The sequence below is a fragment of the Hydra viridissima genome, unplaced genomic scaffold (assembly GCF_058129835.1).
Source record: "Hydra viridissima isolate aposymbiotic clone 2 unplaced genomic scaffold, HvirCarnegie_v1 scaffold_6, whole genome shotgun sequence".
Taxonomy (NCBI): Eukaryota; Metazoa; Cnidaria; class Hydrozoa; order Anthoathecata; family Hydridae; genus Hydra; species Hydra viridissima.
The window spans coordinates 8,853,898-8,864,599 of record NW_028324305.1 but is presented as its reverse complement, the minus strand read 5'-3'; the positions used below and the strand labels follow the sequence as shown (position 1 = coordinate 8,864,599).

The following is a 10,702-nucleotide window of genomic DNA, read 5'->3' as shown; positions in this document are numbered from 1 at the left end:
CTATAGATCCAATTCATTAAAATAAAAATGTGTCTTGTTATTGCTTTAAAAATGTGCTTCATCATTTTCATTTTTTATTGTTTGTTAAATTAAATACATTTTTTTTTATATTTATATATCTAAATATTCTGTTTAACATTTATACATATACATTGTATACTTCATAAGTATATAAATGTATAAGTATTAATAATATTTTTATATTTGTGTATAACTTTTTTTTTTGCTTTTTGTATGTATCTTTAAAGATGAATATTTTATGAAAAGCATAACATTTAAATTTTTAATAATATTAAAGTCATGAACATCTTTCATAAATGAATAATTTTTATTTAAACTTAATTTGTAAAAACTTTTTTTGTGTACTTGTCATTTATTGGAATACGTGATGTGTAATGTCATTAAGGGAATCAGCTATAATGATATTTTGTTTTATTCATTTTAGTAAAAATGACTCAAAAACGCAATTTAAAAAAGGCAATTGACAAATATGTGATGTGTGTATTTTTGGAAAATGTAAATGGTGCTTTTGCAGAACAAAAGACAGTTGTGCCAAAGAGATGGATTGATGAAGAACTAATGTTGTTATGGTGGCCAAACGGGGTTAATGTTACAAATAAAAAATCAATTAACCCAAATAAAGATACCTGGAAAAAGTATGATTTAAAAGAAGTTGTTATTGAAGGTCAGTAATGAAATAATATTTTTCAATCTGAACATTGGATTAAATGTGTAAGTTCACAAATATATCATTTTCTATTTTTGTGGTTTGTTATAGGTGAGGAGAGTGTTTGCCATGAATTTCTTATGCATACAAGTTCTTCAGAAAGCGAAGTAAAAAAAAAGAAATTTGAAGAATTTGACTTTTCTAAAGGTATATTTCAGTTGTGGCGACTTTTTTTTATCATTTTTGTCAAAAAATTCATTATTGTCTGTTTTCATATTGTCATATTGTTGTTTTCTTTTATAAAATAACCATACCATAATTTACATTACAATTTCATATACATATGCTTGACCATAATTTAAATCGTAAATAACTTTGCTTATTATTTTAATTTTTTTCATTATTCTGTTTTTAGGTAAAAGTGTTCCAAGCAAACCAACATTTTCAATAATGGAAGTGATAGAGAAAGCTAAAAAGGAAAGTTCAAGTATTATTTCACATCCACCTCCGCAAACTCCTTTACCAATACAGTATTCACCTGTTCATCATCATCATTCAGAATCTCCAGGTTCTTATGAAACTCTGTCTTATTTATCTAGTGCATCTCATCATCCATTGAAATGTACATCTAGTTATTTGGCCAGATCACCGTGCGGCCCATCTCAAGATTTATCTGGAGGTCTTTATTATCGCTCCCATGGAAGTGCATTTCATAGTTTATCAAGGGATCCAGAGGATACAACTCGTCATTCATCTAGAACTTCATATCAATCTGAATCCCCTGTTCATATAGATGCTCCTTGTCATACTAGTTCATTTCAACACAGCACCACTAATTGTTCAATTAATGCTTCATCTTCAGATAATCCTCTACCTTCTTCCAAAACAAAATTAGTAAGAAAAGATTCAGGCAAGCTTTTGAAGCAGAAATTTCCAATGGATACTGGAGGTATGATATTAATATTACTGTTTTTTGTATATAATGGTAATGATAACAAAGTCTTCTTCAAACATACTAGAACTAAGCGTGCCCTAAAATGGGGAATTATTGATTGCTGATAATGTCAAGATGTACATGATAAGGCTAAAAGTTATAATAAAATTCAACGACCCGTTCCATGGCAATCTATACTCAATATGACCTGTTTAGTTTGAAACTACCTATTTTAGCAAAATATATCCTGTGCTAAGTTGAGCTAACGTCTATTTTACAGAATTATAGAATCGAAACTATTAGTATAGTAACAATAGTAACTGTTGCATTAAACTAATAGCGTCTTCAACTTAAAATTAAACTTGAAATTGAAGTAATAGGTGAAAAATTAAATGTTTGACAATCATCAAACTTTTTCTATTTATAAAAAAATACTTAAATAAACAAACAACGAATCTAAAATCTAACATGAATAAATAGATACCATAATACATTTTGGTTTACTTATACTTTAGTTGATAATTGTTTAAATCTTTTATATATAAAACATTTATTGACAATTCAACTGAAAAATTTAAATAAAACTTATAAAATACAATTTCAATCTTTTACAATTAAACCTTTTAAAGTAATTAAAATGACAAACTTCAAAATAAGTTTTAAAATTAAAAAAGAAAATTATACTGTAATATTTTATTTTTTTGCCCAAAAAGTTTATATATTTTAATATATTTTAAATTTATATTCAATATTTTATTAAAGTTGAAGAGGTGATTTTTTTTAGAATTCCAAAAACTAGTACTTCCCCAGCTAGCACTTATACGTTGTTAAAACATTAGAACAATGTCGCGCGGAGCGTTGGCCCAACGTCGGTTGCCAACGTTGTTTTTATATCATTATGGTTACAAATGCGACGTCGCCAACAACAAAAATCCAACGTTGGAACAACATTTATTTTAAGTCGGTACAGTGTAGGATTTTACGTTGGCGCAGTGCTGTATATAATGCCTATTCAACGTTGTATTTTATGCTGATCCAACGTTATATTTTATGTTGTTTCAACGTTGTATTTTATGTTTATTAAACGTTGTATTTATGTTGATTCACCGTTGTATTTTATGTTGATTCAACGTTGTATTTTATGTTTGTTCAACGTTGTATTTTATGTTGATTCCACGTTGTATTTTATGTTTGTTCAACGTTGAACTTTATGTTGATTCAACGTTGTATTTTATGTTGATCCAACGTTGTTTTGTATGTTTATTCAAGTTGTATTTTATGTTTATTCAACGTTGTATTTATGTTGATTCAATGTTGTATTTATGTTGATTCAAATTTGTATTTTATGTTGAATCAACGTCGTATTTTATTTTGATTCGACGTTGCGTCTCTATATAGAAATGCCAAATACTTGGCGCCGCATTCTAAATAGATTCTTTAGATAAACCCTTTCGCTTAAAGGCAATACGTATACAGAAAGAACACCGTTTAACATGGTAAAAATTATATTATTCAAAAGAAAACAAATTATATATCACTACTCTTATAAAATTCATCGCTTTCTTGTTCATTATGGATTTTTTTCTTTAGTTTTTTCCTGTTTCCCGCCCTCCTTCCGCTATCACGATCGCATGCATATCTTAACCATTGTTTTATCACCTCTTCAATATCCGCATCGGTTGATTTTACTGCTTTGTTAAGATGGAAAGCAGCATAAAGTAAAGACAATACTAAATAGTAAAAGTAAAAACAATAACAAAGTTAAAAAAGCTAATACTATATAAAAAGCTAATAATATATAAATTTATTCAGTTGAACGTTTAATTTTAGAAGAATATTTTCAAATGGAGTTTACTAAAAATTTAAACGCAATCTTTACTCTTATAAAGCTACTGCTTAACATACAACTTAACCAACCATATACATGTAATGCTTTTTTGACCTTTCAGAGATTTACTTGACAAGTACAAATTTATTATTTTTATCAGCTGAATTACATATCAAGCTTATTTGAAAGACTATGATTTATTTATTACATGTCAAGGATAATGGACACAACTGGCTGAACTGTATACAATTTAAAAATATATGTAACACAAAATAACACCTCTTGCAGTGAAAAAGCTCATATATATATATATATACATATATATACATATATACATATATACATATATATATATATATATATATATATATATATATATATATATATATATATATATATATATATATATATATATATATATATATATATATATACATAACATTATCATTACATAGTTATTCATTTACAAACAAAGAATAACATGTCATTCTTGATGTTAATACTATTTTATTGACTCATTGCCCTGGGCAAACTTTATGATGTATTCTTGTTCTCAGACTCCAATCACTTCTTTATAATTGCAAATATTTAGTTTTTGGTTTGTGCTCTTCTTAAAATACCAAGTCGAATTTGGTTGGTTTGAGAAACCTGCATTTGGATCATATTCTAATGTCTGTTTTAATGCAGAATTAGAAAAAATAAAGGCATCATGGCACAATCCAGGATACTTTGCAACAACATCTCTAAACTTTCCATCAGCATCAATGACAACCTGACAAGTTAAAACAGGATTTCTTTTTTAAAAAAAAGAAGCTAAAAATCTTCAAAATGTTAAAATTTTTAAAAATCCTGAGAGCAGCTAAAACCTTTTTGGGAAACATTGACACCATGTTAGAACAGCTGTTCACCTTAAACTATATGACCTTATATTATAATATTGTTTTAAGTTTAGCACTTATGTTAACTAACTTGATGTTTTCAAACTTTAAAGAACTATGATGTGGTATTTAAAATATTAAAAAAAACTTCAACTTTTGTAATAAACATGTTGCACTTTGTGAAATTGAAGAAATGTCTCTTCATAAATCAAATATATTTTTTACATATTATTAACAATATGAAGCCCTTTATAATAACATAATAATGTGAAATAAAATACAGCATAAAAAGCATTAGCACCTAAAAAAAAAGGAAATATAGTTTGTTTTTTTATAAAGAATAATAGAGCAGAAATATTTTTTTTGAACCTTGCATGCATTACATGCAAACATACAGAGACAGAATAAATCTGTGAAACAAAAGCTTTTTAAGTTTCTCATGTTAACTATGCCTGTGTAAGTAGGCCAAGCAGTGTATACTTTAAACTTTTTGACTAATGACCTAAAGTAATATAATCAAAATGATCAGGTATCAAATCAAAATGATCAGGTATTAAATTAAAATGATGAGTTTACCTGCAAATATATGCTGGCTCATCAGCCATAGTAAATCCTTTGATTTGTATCATTGTACCATCTATTACTCCAAGGAGACCTTTAACTCCGAATGATTGAAAGTACTTTCTCTTTGTTTCAGCCATCTCCTCTGGACTATCATACCATCTGACAAGATGATGATAGTGCTGAATAAAATATTTGTAAAACTGGCGAAGTGTGCAACTGTAGCTTGACTGGCTTTCATGAGAGGTGTCACCTAAAATTACATGAAACAACATGTGAACGAAATATACATATTGACTATTATATTTTAATTAAGCAAAGCAAGTTAGTTATCTGAGAGAAATGTGAACTTTGACAAGGTTAAACTCTAAATAATTTGAAAAATACAGTAACCTTACCAAAAGTCTGCAAAAATATAAAATCACAATTTAGGAAGAGTAGGAGGGTGCAGTATAAAAATTAATCTTTTGACAATCTATTATGCTAAGTTAAAAAAATTAGGGTTTGTTTGATTTTTGCTACACAATAATAAAGTTTCATATTTCCATATAGAGAAAAAACAAATTTTATTTTATTTCTTTTTTATTTTTCTTCTGTAAACCAAGTTTTCCAGGTTTTCCCTGGGATTTTTGCTACCTTTAGGTTTGCTAGGCATTTTAGGTTGAATAAAAACCCTGTATAAAGCACCACCTTTAAGTTGCATTTGTAACAATCCATTAATAACAAGCATGTTTAACAATAAAGAATCATAAGATTGTAGTTAATCTTTTTGGTATTAACTAATAATTCTTACTAATTACTGGTTGAAAACTCCCAGTTGATAAAAGCCTTAGTGCTATCAGTACTTTTGCTTCTGAAAAAATTGGGTTGCTTCTCAATATGATTGTTGACAAATCATCGTGTAAAGTGTTGACAATATCACTTATATTATTTTTTGGTAAACGAAGTTTTTGAAGATATTCCTTATCAGAGTAATTGCTTAAAGCAACACCAAATTTGATCTTGACCATGTGCAGCTAGAATAATTGGAATATCCATTTTGACTGAACTTTTATAAAGCTGTTAAAACAATGATATGAATTATGATCATAATACTTAATAAGACATCTACCTTTTTAAAAAAAATTTCTGAAGAAAATATATTTAATAATAAAAATATTATATCTTTATAAGATGTTATATTGTTGTACAGGGACTTGTATAATACAAATCCTCGCATAATATAATATTTTATAAAGATGTTATGCTATTATATATATATATATATATATATATATATATATATATATATATATATATATATATATATACATATATATATATATATACATTATAAAGATATTAAATTATGTCATATTAACAATATGACAATATATCATCTAATATAAGATGCTATATCATTACATATAAGATATATTAACCTTAATATATATAATAATATAACATCTTAATAAGATGTTATATCATTAAAATTCAGTTGTTTTTTATTAATATCTATGATTATTATTAAACCTTTTTATAATATATATAATTTATGTATGTTAAGATCCCTAATAATATATCAATCTGACAATAGAATTACATATGCATCATAATAATGTAATGCCATTCTAATTATTTAGTGATTTTAAAGTTACACCTAAGTTAAGGGCAGCTCATTACAAACTTAACTTTACTTGCGAAAATTGAGGAGAGCAAGTTTCTAAAAAGTTTGGTGAAACCATTTCAGTTTGGTGAATACCGACAGTGCTAAACTTACGCAAAAACTTAGGAAAGTTTTTTTGAAACGCAACTGCGCAAGTTTGGTGATTACGACTTTTACAGTTTTAACTTATGCCAAACTGACTTCAGACTGAAGCTAAAAAAAAGTTAGGAGAATATGCTCAAAGAACTTTTACGCTTCTCGGCCTAATGGCTAAGATCAAGTGTAGTCACTTGGATTGATGGCGAGCTGGCTAGGCCGGTGTACTTGTATTAAACAGATACTTTTCTTTTTTCCGCCCGTTCCTCAAAGGGGAGGCAAACTCAGGGTCGACGTGCTTCTGGGTCTTCCCTGGAGAGGTTCGGGCAAGTCTGCAAGGCATCGGCCGGAGGACTCAAAATACTCAATACCTCAAAGAACTTTTACAGAACGTTCTTAGAACGTGCCCGAACGTATTGTGTTAGCTGGGACTACATTGGATCAACGTTGGGTTTAGATCGTAAAAACAATAAACTTTTTGCAATGTAAAAACATACATTTATTCAACGTTGGTTGAATCAATGTCAATTTAAATACATTGGATCAACGTTGGATTTACATCGTAAAAGCAATTAACTTTTTACGATGTAAAAACATACGTTGGACCAATGTAAATTTTCCAGTTGTTTTTAGTTCCGTCGGTATTAATTTCATAATTAAACATATGACATTGGATCAACGTTGGTTTTGCATTGGAAAAAACAGCCGACGTTCGCGATGGTTTTACATACGTTGGCCCAACGTAAGTGTGCTAGCTGGGTCAATTGCTTCTGGAGAAAAACTGTTGCAAATGTGACAATAAAACGTCAGAAAATGTAAACGTAACCATTTTCAAAAAGATTGAGTCCCTTGAAGAATTTTATGAACTTGAAACCAGTTTAACAGACAACGGGGAATACAGTAAATTGGTAATTTGTATTTATAATTTCTATTTTAAAGTTTGTCTGTTTGATAGAATGCTATTTAAGTTCATTGATTTCTTTATAAACCTATTTAAACTGCTCTTACATTTTACCAGAATATGGTGTAAAAGGTAAATTCCTACTTATAAATTGAGAACTATCTTAGTGATGGATAGCCATTCACATTATTTAGAGTTTTTCACAGTCTTTTATTTTTTGTTAAACTATTTTGTCTCATTCGAACATACACTTTTCACTAGACTTCTTTTTATGTTTTAGCTATGTCACCTCAAGAAAATAGGTGGAAAAACTGTTAAAGAAAATACAAGAAATGTTATGGTCAGGTATGTATTTTTGTTTAGTTCTGAATAATCAAACCGTTTAAATTATGAGTAAGTATTATAGAAAAATGTAGCAGAAGGATAGTAATTTAGAAAAACAAACAATTTAATATTAATGCTTGGGCAAAACCTTAATGAATGGGACCCTTATTGAATGGAACAAAATCAAATTTGTATACAAGCATCTAAGGTTGGTTGGTCCAAACACCTGTGGTAAGAAATTTTAAACTCATCCATTCAACAGACCAAATCATTATTCCTATTATGGTCCAAACATTACATTGGCCAAACAACAATAGAGTTATGCCATTAATGGGAATTAATAGCACATACATCTTGGCGGAACCAGTTTTTTTGTTTTAATGGAGAAGTGCATCGTAGTGTGAGAGTTAATGGTTAGCAAACAATTTTTAATATATAAATGATCAACTTTTAAATTATCCCATTTATTTAGGTTCTCCCATAGCTTAGGTTCTCCCAGCTTCAATTCGATGAAACTTTAATAAAAAACATTTATAAAAAAAAAGAACCTTTCGAAATTATACTTTGTGAATTATAATTCACAAAGTGTAATTTCAAAAGATTCTTTTTTTGATATATTACTCTGTGTTTAAAATTATTTCAATAAGTTTGCTGGAATTGCAGTATTATTCGTTGTTATTTTCGATTTATTATTTGTTGTTACGCTTTTATAGAATTATGGAGCATGATGTTATGGCTAAGTTAAATATGAAAGGTAAACATCGTGGTGATATAAAGAAGGTATCATTCGAAGATAAAAAGTTGTGTAAAGCAATAATTGGTACGTTAATATGTCAATATTGTTCTATCTATCTCTTTTTCCTTACATATGTTTTGTATACTTAGATATATCTTAGTCTTGAATCTTGAAAGTTAGCGTTAAGAAAAAATCAAACAACTAGTCAGTTATAAGAAAAATGTATTTTTAACTGTTTTTTTAACATCCCATTAACAGTATCCCATGTTGTATTTTAGAAGTCATCCTGCTAATGCACGAGTCTTCGACGGAAGCTCAAATAAAAGATCAAATAGGAGCTATCTTAAAGTTCTCACCATTTGTAAATGGAAGCAAAAAAAAAAATTGAGGAGCAAGTGATTGTTGAACAATTATTAATTTTGATTTTTTTTTTGTTGTAAATTTATTATATATGGTATATAATACACAAAAGAATACATGATACATCTTTAAATAAAGTCTTTAAAAATATTTATTTTATTTTTAGTTTGAGTACCCCCGAAACTGTTTTTCTAACACCTTGTAAGGGATTAGAAACCCTTATATTAACGTTGAATATTGATTGTAATTGTGTTAAACATTTAATGTTAGTATATTAACATTAAAGGTATATATACACCGTTTATATACGGCTACATTCATATAATAACCATGGCACGAAGCCATAGGCTTCGGCAGGGTTATATGAATATAACAGTATATTAACATTAAATATTAAACACAATTACAATCAATATTTTATATTAATATAAAACGCCTATATTTTTCCAACTTAAATTTAGGTTAGTATAACGTTAATCTAACATTTAGATTTACGTTAGATAATAACGTTTGTATAACGTTATTATCTAACGTAAATCTAACGTAAGAATTTTACGTTACAAAACCTTTCCATTTTGCCGAACCGGCAACGTTGTACAAACCTAAAATCTAACGTATATACAACGTTAATACAACGTTGCGTGCCGGCTGGGTATACGCTTTTTATTTAAAAATATTTTTTCGAAATTCCTCTATTGTTTTTTAAAAGACAATTCAAACCTTTAAACTTGGGTAATTACCTTCGAACTAAACTTATATGTTTAGTTCGAAGGTAAGTCACCTTTATATTTATATTTAAACAAATATATGTTACGTAAATATTTCTTTGTTTTTTTAACGTTGTGTCAACGTTAGCTCAACGTTAGAATATAACGTTAAAAAGATTACGTTTACACAACGTTAGATTAACGTTAAGTAACGTAAAACGTAATTTTAGCATAAATACAACGTAAATACTACGTTGTGTGCCGGCTGGGTGGATAATTCATTATTACGATTGTGTTTTATCCCAATTGTATGAAACTGTTTTGCTACCCAAGTAGCAAACTATTTACCTAAAAAACTTTACCTGAAAAGGAGTCAGGTAAATTTTAAATTATTTAAGAGTTTAATATTTTTAAAAAACTTTACAGAGTGAAGTTTTTTGAAACTTTACAAAGTGATTTTTCACTTTTTTTTTATTCACTTTAGGCGCGCTCATCTTAATGCATAAATTTGAGCAATTAGCATATTTAATCCTCTGACTAACATTTTCCGGAACAAGCAATTTAAATTTTGAAAAGTGAATCGTCATTTTTATTATATTACTATTTTCATAATATTTTCTACAAAATTGCCTTTATAGTTTAGTAAAAATTGATTTTAGTCTTTTTTTATTAAGAATTTTAAATAGGGCTAAAAAAAAAGGCAAAAGTGATGTTTTAAAAATAATTTTTACACCTTCTGATAGAGCAGAAAATTCTCTAATATAACGTCACACCTTTTTAAAGATTTTTTGTTTTCGAATAAAGTAAATGCTAAAGAAACAAAATTGCTAAACCATTTTATTTACTTTTTTGTTTACTATATTGTGAGGAGGGAAAATGAGAAAAAGTATAAATATCATTCTTAAGTTTTACCCGGTTCAAAAATACAACATTCGATCGAAGAAATGAGCGAGACAGCGAAAATACTGTACAATTACATGAAAAATAAATCAGTCATACCTTTAAAGTTAAAAACTATTTTCGCAAAAAACGACCAGAAATTCAATTCAAAACTAAACTGATAAA

At 27.8% G+C, this 10,702-nt stretch overlaps 1 protein-coding gene across 2 annotated transcripts; it reads left to right on the top strand.

Moving 5' to 3' along the window:
- Positions 1-426: 426 nt before the first annotated feature.
- LOC149886900 (uncharacterized) lies at positions 427-9,070 on the top strand. 2 transcript variants are annotated; one of them, XM_090090843.1, is made up of 8 exons: positions 427-685; positions 779-874; positions 1,083-1,616; positions 2,386-2,399; positions 7,365-7,517; positions 7,791-7,855; positions 8,548-8,654; positions 8,849-9,070. In XM_090090843.1, the coding sequence occupies exons 1-8, from the start codon at positions 451-453 to the stop codon at positions 8,956-8,958; spliced, it is 1,314 nt and encodes a 437-aa protein (XP_089946969.1). In that variant the 5' UTR covers positions 427-450; the 3' UTR covers positions 8,959-9,070. The 2 variants fall into 2 exon arrangements, with proteins under 2 accessions (XP_089946969.1, XP_089946968.1); XM_090090842.1 differs by lacking the exons at positions 2,386-2,399; positions 7,365-7,517; positions 7,791-7,855; positions 8,548-8,654; positions 8,849-9,070 and having other exon boundaries at positions 441-656; positions 1,083-2,084.
- Positions 9,071-10,702: the final 1,632 nt, after the last annotated feature.